The sequence below is a fragment of the Chrysemys picta genome, chromosome 2 (assembly GCF_011386835.1).
Source record: "Chrysemys picta bellii isolate R12L10 chromosome 2, ASM1138683v2, whole genome shotgun sequence".
NCBI classification, from domain to species: domain Eukaryota; kingdom Metazoa; phylum Chordata; order Testudines; family Emydidae; genus Chrysemys; species Chrysemys picta.
In genome coordinates this window covers 233,549,087-233,563,511 of record NC_088792.1, presented here as the reverse complement: position 1 = coordinate 233,563,511, position 14,425 = coordinate 233,549,087, and the positions used below count along the sequence as shown (strand labels likewise).

At 39.7% G+C, this 14,425-nt stretch overlaps 1 protein-coding gene across 27 annotated transcripts in view; it reads left to right on the top strand.

The window, feature by feature from the left end:
* EYA1 (EYA transcriptional coactivator and phosphatase 1) overlaps positions 1-14,425 on the top strand; it is a 246,731-nt gene that overhangs the window by 144,602 nt on the left and 87,704 nt on the right. For 21 of the 27 annotated variants that reach the window (XM_065582145.1, XM_065582139.1, XM_005309296.5 and 18 more), the window contains 3 exons: positions 4,434-4,511; positions 11,140-11,209; positions 11,805-11,950. In XM_065582145.1, coding sequence (XP_065438217.1) covers positions 4,434-4,511; positions 11,140-11,209; positions 11,805-11,950 — 294 coding nt within the window. The remainder of the gene's footprint in view (positions 1-4,433; positions 4,512-11,139; positions 11,210-11,804; positions 11,951-14,425) is intronic. The other 6 variants (XM_065582146.1, XM_065582150.1, XM_065582141.1 and 3 more) reach the window with 3 other exon arrangements.

Here is a 14,425-nt window from a genome sequence, read left to right as displayed (position 1 = left end):
CATGGTGCAGTGTGGGAAAACTGTAGGACTTGAACTGTAGGTCCCAGCTTGATACAGGCTCAGACTCTCCATCCCTTTAGTGTTCTGGGACCCTGGGTCCAAGCCCTGGGTTAGGGCAATTTATGTGTAGACAGAAGGGGAGCTAGGCTGGAGCCTGAGTTTGAATCCTGGGCTTGAGTTGATTCAGGTGAAAGTAATCAAAACATATCTTAACTAATAGTAGTGCCACCTCCATTTACTAGCTTAACATTCAGTTTGAGCTACTGAGCAGCATCAGTGGGAACTGGCAGCCAGCCCTTTCTTCTGTCTCACAATTGTTAAAAATTATCCAGAAAAACTTGCAATATATGTTCTGCATCGTTGTGGTACCAGTCCCAATGGTAGCTCAGAGACATACTGTGAAGGCTTAGAGCAGCTTGCAGATACTTTAATGTATGGGAGAGAAGTAGAGAAGTTACAGTCCGCAGCACATTTAGGAAGCATTTACTAGGCAACAGGGAAAAAACAGCACATGCGGTAAGGAAGGGTGGTACTGTACTTGCTATGAACAGAATAAGGTACCATGACTTTCCAGAGTTTTGCTTCATTGGACGGCTCCATTTCCACTTGCTACACATAGATCAGTGAAAAGAACGAGGAGTACTTGTGGCACCTTAGAGACTAACAAATTTATTTGAGCATAAGCATGCATCTGATTAAGTGGGTTTTAGCCCATGAAAACTTATGCTCGAATAAATTTGTTAGTCTCTAAGGTGCCACAAGTACTCCTCGTTCTTTTTGCTGATGCAGACTAACACGGCTGCTACTCTGAAATAGATCAGTGAAACGATGTTCTGATAGGGTTGCACGTCTTGCTTTTATTCCCAGCTCATCTCTTCTCACTGCCCTCTTTTAGCTTCTCTCCTCACCATTCAGTTAGGTCAGTTTGTCTTTTGGATGGGTTGAACAGTGCTCTCTGCAGTCAGAATCCATGGCTGTTTGTAAGTGATTTCTGCGGGATAGAATGCTATGCTGTCATTTCTGAATGTATTTCTTTGCGTAACAAACTATGAGCCTCGAACGTTACTTTCTTGGGTCCTAGACAGATCAAAGTATGCAATTACTTGCTGACATTTTGATAAAACTGTGGCTGCTTGCGGGAGGAAGGCTCTTCAGTTCCTATTCATCACTATTAAATTACTGATTAACTGCAGCATGAAGCTCTATGAGGGTCATGATTCTTCATCATGAAGGTCTAGTAAAGCTTATTTGTAAATTACACTTACAAATGAGAATCCAGATCAGGACCTCTGTTGCATCCTCACTTTCTTACCCTAATTTTCATATATGCAAGAAACATAACAGTTGAGATGGGACATGTTGTAGAGGAATTTGGGGTAAATGGTGTCAAATTTAAATTGTGTCGGTCATCTGTTAGTGTTACATTTGTTGCTTTGACCATGCAGCTCCCAGTATATTTTATATATTTGTTTCCTCTTTATTTTAGGAAGCATTATATGGTTTAGAAACAGTTTAGAAGTTTTCAACTCTAAAAATTATTGCAGTAAAATATTGTTAAGTCATAGAGGGTGAAGCTAGACTTTGATCATTTTTTTCCTTTAATGGCTCTGTAACAAAAATATGAAATCCAGATGAAATGCAAGCAGCAGATATGAACCAGGTTTTTATTTCAACTATGGCATTTTCTTCCAGTTAGAAAATTAATATTCCTCCAAAAAAGGCACTCTCCAGAAGAAATGATATGTTAGAGCTCTGAACCATGAGAGCACCTGAATTGCTGCAGATGCCAGCAATGCAGTGGCCCTGCATATCTGGGAAGAAGGTTATTCTATTCCACAAAAGCCAAAAAGGCATAGAATGGGCTCCACAATACTGAACAGCGGAGAAGTTTGGGGGAAACAGTGCTAGTGTAAATTAGCTTCCATCTATCGCAGCTCCCAAGCGAGGTGCAGCTTTTTCTTTTCTTTTTCTTTCTTTTTCCCCCATCCCATTTGTTAACAAATCCCCCAGCATCATTCCCATGAGAATAACTGCCTTATGAAAATTGGGCTAGAAAGAGTCACAAAGTGGTGGGCAGGGTGTGGAGTGACACTTATTCACAGTGTATAGAGGGATACATGCATACTCTGCAGAGAGGCAGCTGGTCTAGTGTATAGGGTACTGGACTGGTATGTGTCCCAGGAGACCTGTGTTCTATTCCTGGCTCTGCCATTGATCTGCTATGTGACCATGGGCCAGTCATTGGGCTCTTTCTGCCTCTGTTTCTCCTCCCTTTCCCTATTAACAGGGATTTTTTTTGGTGGAGTTATTAGAAGTAGGAGTAGTTCAATGAGTGCACTAGAGTTTATAAACTCTGCCTGGGCCTAATCTGGATCTCCATGAGGTAGGGATTACAGGCAAAGAACCCTATATGGGAGTGAAAAGAGAGTAGCCAGGGAGGAGAAGAAGCTTGAGGGGTTAGGGATAGATCATTTGGCTGAGGTCAAGTAAAAGGGGAAAAGGCATGCACAGAGTGCTAGGGAAGACAGGGGCCCCTTCTGTCAATCTAATGACTTCCCCTGAATAAATTATATTACCTTACACAGTCATGCTAACACGCACACACTAACATGCACACTCATGGCTGGGAAAATGGGAGATAGGGCATCAAAAGGGGATTTGATCTAAGGACAGAGAGAAAAAGATACCTGGGGAGACTCCTGCATATTTTTCAAGTTCCATGGGATTCCTGTCAATGATTAGTTCTAATTCCCAGGCAAAATCATTTACTAAGCTGGATTCAAGGCTGTAGATATACATTTAGTTGCTTAAAGCATGGTGTACTCGGAAAGGCTGGTATGATGAAATGGCATTGTACAGTAGCTTATGTTGTCTTAATGATTTCTTGTGCAAAGCCGTTGCCTTTAAATTTTGCCCATAGTTACATCCAAGCTAAATTAGGGCCAGATCTGTGCCCTGCCTTCTACTTGAGGATCTGGGCACTAAGTAAGGTTGTACTGGAATAACTGAGAATAGAACTAATAATTTTGTTGATGAAGCATGAGCCGGAAGAGAGTCTAGCTCTCTTGCTCTTAAAAATCTGTGTTGGCTCTGCCATGTAAACCAGAGTAAAAAGTTGTCAATAAAGTAACTAGCTGCGTAGCTGAATATGAACAGAGTTGCTAAGTAAGAAGTCATTCTTATGCAGTCACTTTTCAGAGCAGAATTCTGAGAAGAGGCCATTGGCAGATGTCTGGGAACCCAGCGGGGTTGGGGGGGAGGCAGCCAAGCAATTTACTGACACCTCCTTGTGGCAGATGTCCAGTACAGGTACTCTGTAGGGAAGGGACACAGTGACCCGATAAATGGCCTGGTAAAGGATTTTAAAAGGAGGTGTTAGTTAAAGAAACGGAATGGGGGGGGGGGCGCTAGGGGCTCCTATGGATGGTATGGCAGGGAACCAACCTCCCTTTCTTACAGCCCACCTCTGACGGGGAGGGGTGGATAGTAAGGTCCCAGCAATGGATTGGCGGGGGACCTGGATGGAAAAAGAGGGGGAGCTGGCAGAAGCCCCTCAGGTACTTACTGAATGAACATGGAGTTACCTGCACTGTACACTTTTATCTGCCGTGTAGTTCCAGACATCTAATAATAAAGTTATGGCCTGATTAAAATCATATAAAATGTCTCCCATCCTTCTTTCGGTATAGTCGGACAATCACTTTTCAGAGCAGAATTTTAATTTGAGAAAGAAATTAGAGCTGGTTGGAAAATAGGGATTTTTTTCCAAGGAAAATTTCAGTGAAAATTGAAGAAAAAGTTTGTCTAAATTTCCCATTGACAATTCTGGTGGTTTTTTTTTTTTTTTTTTTTTTTTTTTTTGGAGGGGAAAAAATGAATACTGAAAATAATGTGGATTTTGGCTGAAAAAAAGATAATTTGTCAGGTGTTCAATTCTTCAAAATACTGAAATTTTCAGCTGGAAGCAGACACTTTCCATGAAAAATTTTGTTTGGTTGAAAACCCAAATTTCCATCACAAATATTTTGGACAAAAAGTTTTCAACCAACCGAGAAGAAATCCATTAAGAGAATGCCTCAATTTTTGCCTCATTCAGATCATTCTGAAAACTTATTTCTGCAACCAACAAACCATGGCTCTCTGAATTGTTCTTATAGATACATTGGTTGTAAAGGATTAAGAATCCTAGGAGTCCACAAAGTTGCATGGGGACTCATTGGGTGATCTGTCCATGACAATATCTTCTAGTTTGTTACAGTGGCTTTTATTCCTTGGGGACAGAAACAAATCTGTGTGTGTGTGTGTGTTTATATTTACACAAAAAGACAGGTAGCAAATATTTGTTAGAAGATTGTGTTTTAGTGGTATTTTGTGAATAGTATGTGTGCATGAATATTAGGAGCATTTAGATTATTTATGATTTATACTTCTAGTTAAAACAGAACCAATGAGCAGCAGTGAGATTGCTACGACTACAGCAGACGAGTCTTTAGACAATTTCTCAGGATCAGGTAAGAAATAAATAAAGATATTTTTCACTTATTACACCGCTACCTCGATATAACGCAACCCGATATAACACGAATTCAGATATAACGCAGTAAAGCAGTGCTCCGGAGGGGCAGGGCTGCGCACTCCGGTGGATCAAAGCAAGTTCGATATAACGCAGTTTCACCTATAATGCAGTAAGATTTTTTGGCTCCCGAGGACAGCCTTATATCGAGGTAGAGGTGTATTTTCTTCCCCTCTTACAGTCTAAATACTGTATGCAGAAGTTAAAAATAAAAGGTTGTGTACAGTCTGTAGCTCGCACATTCTATCGGGGCCTGATCTTACACACCTTACTCAGGTCAGTGGGAATTTTCCATGAGTAAGAAATGTGAGATCAACTCATTGAGATCCATGGATAACTTCACTGGGAGCTCCAGTCAGGATTGGGGCAGTAGTATGGCTCAAACTGTTGTTTTGTTTTGTTTTGTTTTTGTTTTCTGATGGCTAGCAGATCCATATCTGCATGCTCTAGTTTGCATTGTGAATGGGATAAAAGTCTAAAATCCTCCTCCTTGCTTGCTTACCTTTATGATGCCTTCTGAATTCTGGCTGCTCCCCAAAAAGTGCAAATATTTACATTTTCCATTTGTGCAAATAGGTCTCTAAACGGTGGGGAAAGGGTGCATATTAATCCAAAATGTGTGTATTAACACTGTTATTTCTATATTACTGTTTTTATCGTTCGGAATTTTCCACCTAATTGTGAACTCATAAGTTACAATCATGATTGCAGAGAGATGCAATAGAACTACGGTAATTACAGTGGTATTTGCAGACTCAGGTCGACTTTAAAGATTCACCTCAAAAATTGACCAGATGATGTGTCTCGATTGATTGATATAGGCCACATATGTGTGTGCTGATGTGCTAAAGATTGGCCAATAACTGCTTGTAATACCTTCAAGAACATTCAGAGATCTAAACTCAAGATTTTGAACTTAAGAGGAATAGGGATCGGTTGTACATTACACTCCATCCCCTTTGAGCCTCTCAGACAGGGCAAAGAGGATAGATTCTGGCTGTAGCTGGCCAGCAAACAGTTCCCTAGTAGAGGGTAACTGCCAACTGACATAAACCCACCAGAGGCAACTCCTATACTAGACCACACATTCACTCTCCTCAGTGTAGGGTATATGTGAGGGGTATGTTGGAGGTAAGATGAGGGGTGTGACGACAGAGCCTTGTGTCGAACCTCTAGTAGTATAAGGTATGTGGGCGTAAGTTTCAGCAGATTCTAGACAATCCAGATGCTTGGTCTACACCAGATTAGGTAGATATAACTGGTTCCATGACAGCCTCTGCTGTACAAAACAGAGGTTTGATGAGGGAAATATTGAGCCCATCATAATTGACTTTAACAATCCTTGAATACTTGGGTGCCAATATACTAACTTCTCTGAAAGATACTGTCCTGATTTTACGTCTCCATTTTTTCCCAGCTGTTTGAAAGCACAGTGTGTGAGAACACTCTTAGACTGTACATTATTTACAGATATATATATATATATATATATCTGTATATATGTAGATTATACAGCTGGGGTGTATTTACTTTGGGCTTGACACAAACGAGATAAAGGTAAGGGAAAACAGGAAAAAAGTTCTTTGATATCTTTCTTGATAATGCTCACTCAGAAATAATTCTGTAGTACTGAGATCAAATCTGCATGCTTCATAGGGACAAAATCAGATTCTGCCCAGCTTGACAGTCTTCAGAAATTATATCAGGTGGTACATTGTGCATGCTCTATTTGATTCCAAGTGCCTGACAATAGGCATGTAATTTTCTGCTTGGTTCATACCAGGAAAGATATTTTACGGTGATCTCACAACCTGAAATTGACCTCTTCCGTGTGAGGGACTCAAAAGAGATCTTGGGCATAGAGAATAAATGGGACCCAAATAGTAATCAGAGAGAAGAAGGCTTTCTTCTTGGAAGCTCTAAAAAATAATAGGGACATAGAACTGGAAGGAACCGTGACACTATGTCCCATATTCTTCAGAGAGACATTATTGTGATATGAGTATGGCATAACCATAATGTGTTTTGTGCAAGATAAAGTTTGTGAGATATCATTGAAAAGGTTATGATTTACTGAATGTGATTAGCCTATTTGGATGCATGTATCATTTTGGTATCTGAAGTTAGGAATATTGTCTATGCATCTATTACAAATGTGTTTACACCTGGGGAACGCCCACTAAGCAGAATGCAATCAGTCTAGATGGTTGGCTGAGAAGGGCCATTAGGGAGAACAGTAGGTCTTAGAAGATATTAATCTCCCACCTGGGAGCCTTCCTGAGGATGCTACAAACAGCCTCCGAGTCATGGCTGCTGTGTCCCTCAGGGGCATGTGACCAAGTCATCTGGTACTGGACTCCATCATAGAATACTAGTGTTTTTCCACTGACTGGGTGTGGGAATCAAGCTGGGAGACAAAGAATTCCTGCCATATGCAAAAGCTATTTAAGGCAGGGGAGTGACATCATTGTGGTTCTTCACTGATTCCCCGCCCAAAGGAGACACTTGGAAACACCTAAGAAACAAGGACTGAACTGGGGGAGAAGGGCTGAATCCAGGCTAGAGGGATTTCTAGCCTGTGAAAGGCATACCTGGGATTTTAAGCTGCAAGCAAGTGCAGCTTGCCCTTGAGAATCTTTGCAAACTGCCTAAACCAACAATTAGGTGAGAATTTGCTACTCATCTCCAATTTCTTTAGTATATTAAGCTTAAATAGCATTTTTGTTTTATTTGCTAGGTAATCTGCTTTGATCTGTTTGCTCTCCATTATAATCACTTAACATCTATCTTTTGCAGTTAATAAACTTGTTTTTGTCTAAAACCAGCGGGTGAAAATCATAACTGGGGGCAGAAAGCTGTTGAATATCTTCCATTGAGGGCGGGGGCGAATTTCATGATCTTATGCTGTACAATTTCCTGTGTAGCACAACATAGTATAATTTTGGGTTTGCACTCCAGAGGGGAGTGCGTGCCTTAGGAACTGGGAGGTGCCTTAGCTGAGCCTTCCCATGGAGAGCTAATCTCAGCATCTGTGTGCAGCTGCAGCTGGGTGTGTCCCTACCTGTATGTGTGCTGGAGGGGGCTTGAGGGCCTGTCACAGCAGTACAAAGTAAAGGGAGCCCAGACTGGTGAGTCAGGCAGGTTCAGGGATACCCCAGTTCCAGGTGACACCCTGCAGGGAACCTGACACAGGAACCTCCTGGATCCTTCAGTCCAGTCCTCTGGTATATTTAGAATTTGTCATATAATCCCATTAATAAATTTATCAAGCCCTGTTTTAGAGCTAATAAGATTGCTTGCCCTCTCTATTGCTATCGAGAGGCTATTCCAGAACTTCACTTCTCTGACAGTTAGAAACTTTCTTCTAATTTCCAGCCTAAATTTACTCATAGCCAGTTTATACCCATTTGTTCTTGAGCCACCCTTGTCTTTTAGTTAAATAACTCTTCTCCCTCCCTTATATTTAGTCCTCTGATGTATTACATCTCCTCTCAGCATTCATTTTGCTAGACTAAACAAGCCAAGATCTTTTAGTATCGTCTTGTAAAACAGGATCTCCAGTTTCCTAATCATCCTAGTACCCCTTCTCTACACCTGTCTCAGTTTGAATTCCTTTCTTTAGCATTGTATGCAGTATTCCAGATCAGGTCTTACCAGTGCCTTCTTCAATGGCATTAATATGTCCCTACCTCTATCAGAAATACCTCGCCTGATGCCATTTAGGATCATATTTGCCTTTTTCATGGCTACATCACATTTGTAGCTCATAGTCATCCTGTGATCAGCTAATACACTCCCAAAGTGTATGGCCTTGCACTTTATAGTATAATGATGAGCAGAAGGCACAGCATACAAATGCATAGCTGACCTTCTTTCTCTTTAGTGCCCTCAAAGGTCGCAAAGATCTTCTATGAATTTTAAACTTCTGTGTTAACAGGGATTGGTTGTGGGGTTACAAATAGGAAGTTGGAGCTCTTAATCTGAGCTTCAGAAAAAAAACACCTGTTAGGTTAATTTCTTGGTCTTACACACTTAACAGTGTTTCATTAAGACAATATGCTATTTCATTATGACATCTTTATGAAATACTAAAAGTTATCAAAGTCTGAAAACGGATTAGAAATAAGTATATAGTGCAAGGAAAGAAGCTGAAAGTGGAAGCTGTAGTATAGCCTTTGTACAACAGAATTATTTTAAAAAGAGAGACTTGCTATAAAGTTACCTGTATGTTTTCAATAGGAAACATACTTAGAATTTTGTTATGAAATACAGATCTTTGAATACAAAAAGTGGAAACTTGGACAAATTGCTAAAATGGAGTACAAAAGAATAGCAAAAAGTATGGAGGGACAAAATCAGAAAGGCTAAAGCAAAAAATGAGTTACAAAAGGAGTTATACCTAGCAAGGGACATAAAAGGCAGTAAGAAGAAGTTAGATAAACACATTAGGAACAAGAGAAAGACAAAGAAAAGTGTAGGTCTTCTACTTTGTGGGGAAGCAGAGTAAATAATGGATGACATCAAGAAGGCTTAGGTGTTTAATGCCAAATTATTAAACAATCAATCTGTAAGCATCTAGAGAATAATAAAGTTATAATAGCTAACCTGTATTTGTCGAGAACAAATCATGCCAAACCAACTAATTTCCTTCTTTACCAGGTTTACTGAGATAGGGACTATTATAGGGAAGCTGTAGAAGTGATATATTTTGATTGTAGTAAAACTTTTGATAGATTGCCATGTGACATTGTCATAAACAAATTAAGGATATGCGGTCTAGATTAAATTACTATAAAATGGGTACAGAAGTGGTTGAAAGACCATATTCAAAAAGTGGTTATCAATAGTTTGCTGATGAATTGGGAGGAGATATCTAGTGGGGTGCCATAGGAGTCTGTCCCAGGTCTGGTATTATTCAACATTTTCATTAATGACTTGGCTAATGAAGTGGAGAGTATGCTTATAAAATTTGCAGAATACACTAAACTAGGAGGGGTTGCAAGCACTTTGAAAGACAGGATTAGAATGCCAAATGACCTTGACAAATTCGAGAATTGGTCTAAAATCAACAAGATGACATTCAATAAGGACAAGTACAGAGTGTGACAGTGAGAAAGGAAAAATCAAATGTACAACTACAAACTAGTGAATAACTGGCTAAGTGGTAGTAATGCCGAAAAGGATCGGGGTGGGGGAGGGACATAGTAGATCACAAATTGAATATGAGTCAACAATGTGATGCGGTTGTGTAAAAGGCTAATTCATTCTGGGATGTATTAACAGGAGTGTTGTATGTAAGGCATGGGAGGTAATTGTCTCATTCTACTAGACACTGTTGAGACCTCAGGTTGAGTACTGTGTCCATTCTGGGCACCACACTTTAAGAAAGATATGAACAAATAGGAGAGAGTCCAGAGGAGAGCAACAAAACTGATGAAAGATTTAGAAAATCTAACCTATGTGGAAGAGTTGCACAAACTGGGCTTACTTAGTCTTGAGACAAATAAACTGAGGGAAATAATTGGCTTAAACTGCAGCAAGAAACATTTAGGTTGGATATTAGGAGGAACTTTCTACTATAAAGGTACTAAGTTCTGGAATGGGCTTTCAAGGTTGTGGAATCCCCATCATTGGAGGATTTTAAGAACAGATTAAGCAAACACCTGTCAGGGATGGTCTAGGTCAGTGGCTCTCAACCTTTCCAGACTGCTGTACCCCTTTCAGGAATCTGGTTTGTCTTGTGTACCCCAAGTTTCACCTCCCTTAAAAACAACTTGCGTACAAAAGCAGACATAAAAATACAGGAGTGTCACAGAACACTATTACTGAAAAAATGTTTATTCTCATTTTTACTATATAATTATGAAATAAACAAATTATAAATATTGTACTTACATTTCAGTGTATGTATATAGAGCAGTATAAACAAATCATTGTATGGAAAATTTTTAGTTTGTACTGATTTCACTGGTGCTTTTTATATAGCCTGTTGTGAAACTAGGCAAGTATCTAGAGGCAAATATCTAGATGAGTTGATGTACCCCCGGAAGACCTCTGTGTACTCCCAGGGGTACACATACCCCTGGTTGAGAACTACTGATTTAGGTTTTCTTGGTCCTGCCTCAGTGCAGGGGGCTGGACTAAATGACCCCTTGAGAGCCTTCCAGCCCTACATTTTTGTGAGTCTAATATACTATACATTAATCAAACATTGTGGTGGAGTATCGTAAACCTTTGAAAATATGGAAGGACATGGTTTCCAATGGCAATCATTTGAGAATAATTTGTTTCCCTTGAAAATATCGTCTGCCTGCAAGCAAAAATAAATTATTGCTCTGGAGTTGTGCAAAGAGGGGTAATTTAATCAAGCATTTAATTTTAATATTGAGCATTCCTATGCTGGTACCTGTCCCTATTAAAACATTACTTTGTAGGTCAGAATATTAATGATATTTGGACTTATTTAAAACCTTGTTAAAATCCTGAAATTCTGTTACCAAAAAGTAATACTTAGCTTAGATGTGTGTGTTTACATTTTGATGTGCTTTCCTTTCTCCTTGGGGCAGCAATTGGAAGCAGTGGCTTCAGCCCAAGACAAACTCATCAGTTCTCCCCAACACAGATTTATCCTTCCAAGTAAGTTATCTTCTTTAAGTAATAATAATCAAAATAAATAAGCAGATTTTAGCCTCATTTAGAATCATAATTGGGTTTTTCTGTTAAATCAAAGTTTAACCCAAAGCTTGTTCTTGAGAAAGTGTGTGATTTTATATTATTTTAGTTGTTTGTATTTTAGGCCTGGTCTACAATGGGTGGATCGATCTAGGTTACTCAACTTCAGCTACGTGAATAATGTAGCTGAAGTGGACGTACTTAGATCTACTTACCGCGGTGTCTTCACTACGGTGAGTCGACTGCTGCCGCTCCCCCATCGCTCTGCCTGCACCTCTTGCCGAGTTGGAGTACAGAAGTCGACAAGAGAGCACTCGGGGATTGATTTATCGCATCTAGACGAGACGCGATAAATCGATCCCTGCTGGATTGATCACTGCCCACCGATCGGCTGGTAGTGAAGACATACCCTTAAAGATTTTTTTAAGAACTTCTGTTCTCTCATGCAGTCTATGACCATGTGCTAATCAAGCTAATATAATAAGGCTGTCAGTTAACACAAGTACTCATATGTCTTTGTCTAATACAAATTCTATTTTCTGTCGTTTATAATCAATAGCAGACCATACCCACATATTCTTCCTACCCCTTCCTCACAAACTATGGCCGCATATGGGCAGACGCAGTTTACGACAGGAATGCAGCAAGCTACAGCTTATGCTACATACCCACAGCCAGGCCAGCCCTATGGAATCCCTTCATATGGTGAGTAAGAGTCAGTATCAATATTTTTTAAATCTGGGGTAAATATTTTTACCCAGAAGGCTTTATACCCTTAGAAAGTGTTTTCTCTGTGTTTAATATGACAACTGTTCATGCATGTTTGTAGTCAAAAACCTACATTCCCTTTCGGTGAAGTGGGGAAAGCTTAGAATATGTATTTACTGGAGTCTAATTAAGAATGTACATGACAAATGTGTCTTAGACAAATCCATAACAACTCTCATAACCTCCCATGGAATAGTTGCTTTTACCTTTTGTTTCTGTTTTTAATGCTACCTTTAATAGAAAACATGGAAACAGATAGGTTAAAGAGATGCATTCATCAAATGTTTTATGTTAGAAATGGTCAAAGCAGAAATGTAATTTAAGGAGCTAGTATTGCCTATCTTACTCCTGTTGACTTCAGTAAGAATTGTGCAATCCAAGTACATTAAAGAGTAAATTGATAAATACAAGGCTTGATCCTCAACTGGTGTAAACCAATCAAGCTCTTCTGATTTATATCTGCTAAGGATCTGACTCAAGAAGTCGAATTTGAGTAGTTTTGGAAATCTGCTATGGTTGAAATTGAAATAAATGCCATTAAGGCTCTAAAATTCGGACAATATAATGATATATAATCCAATTGCATTTTTCATATTGTCCCTATATGTATTGTATATATGTTGATATATATTATAAAATAAATAGCTATAAACAGTTCATATATTTCAACTCTTTTCTGCATATTTTAAACATCTAAAACATTTCATTTGAATATTTAAAATATATTTTCAGTGATGGTAATTTTTCTTACATATATTGTAAATGTGTGTTTCTCTTGTTTGAGACTTCTGTTGGTCCTTGGCTATCTGTGGTGGGTTGGGCAGCCCAGATGGTGGTTTATCTTGTTCCCTTTGTCTTTCTGTGTGAAATCCTAGACCCATTAAAGTCAGTAGTAAAACTTGCATTGACTTCCATGGGGCCTGGATTTCACCCTCTCAGTTTAGCTGCCTCCATGTCACCAGTGCTCTGTATGTGAGTTGCTCTATTTGGACTCTGCTTGCTGGTTTGGCTAGTATGCTTATCTAGTCTCTTGCTTTTTTTTTCCCTTTCCCCTGCCCCATCCATCCACTGTGCCGAGGACTTTAGTTATTTTTGTCTTGCACATTTTGCATTACAGAACTTCCATTTACAACTGAAAAACTGGCTAAGTGATACGTCTTATTGCATTTTTTTGTTTTCCTACATGTCCACCTCAGGGGTTGGCCAAGGTTCTTTTAGCTATGTATCTTGTTGTTTAACAGTAGTATTAAAAAGCAAACATACTGTGGGAGTGTGGGAGTTGACATCAGAGTATTTCCTTGTGAACAGATACATTTAAGTACATCTTTAGGCCCCAGTCGTGCAGTCTGTGCTCACGTGAGCAGTCACACTGAAGACAATGGGGCTGCTCATCTGCACAAAGCAAGCAGGATCAGCACCATAATAGAATCAAAATTCTCCTCCCAGGTCTGCAGGTGAATCCTATTTTCTGAATTGTGTGCTTTGTCTTTCTCTTTTTCCATGCCTATGGGTTCCAACACTTGTAGAATGAACAAAATAGCAGAGTTAGGATATGTCCTGCTCATCTGAAAGGAGAAAATCTGCTTTTTAGGTCGGTCTCTCTCTCTCTCTTTTTTTTTTTTTTTTTCTTAAACTCTGGGGGCAGGTCTACACTTAAAACTCTGCAATGGCGCAGCAGTACTTTGTGAAGATGCTACTGTGCTGACAGGAGAGCATCTCTCATTGGCTTAGTTAATCACCTCCATGAGAGGCAGTAACTGTGTCGATGGGAGAAGTCCTTGGGGATTTTTCACACCCCTGAGAAATGTATTTACACTTCTGTAAGTTTATAATGTAGACCTGGCATGAGACTTACTGAAAAGGCACTTTTCAAAATTTGAAAGACTGTGTACTCTAAAATCTAGTTTGGATTTATTAACTTTTATGTCACTTTAAATTGAGGTTGAAAATTAATATCTCAGCCCTTTTCAGCTTCCTTGATTGAGGCAGTTATTGGGAAGGTACTGCTCTGAAGGCATAGGAAGCAGCACTCAGAGCAGTACTTAAGTATCTGCCAGGAAGAGGCCCAGTCTCTCTATTTCTCACCTCCTACATCTCCACCATGCTGAAATCATGGAAGCAGGAAGTGGGGTGGAAGGAAATACCACTGACAAGTAGCTCCTAGGGAGCTGCTGGCTCTGGTACATCTGCAAAGCTACTGAGGAGGCTGGAGAAGTGTAGCTTTTCATTTCCTGAGGCACTCCACTGCAGTCTGCCTGTGTGTTTTCTTAGTGGCATATTGTAAAGGCTTCATTTACCAGCTTCTTCTCCCCCTAGATCCTGATAGTACCTTCATGATCCCTCCCCTTACCTTTCTTTGCTTGTCTGGATTAGTGAAGAGAAAAGCAGAGGGTAAGGGAGCATGAAGAGATG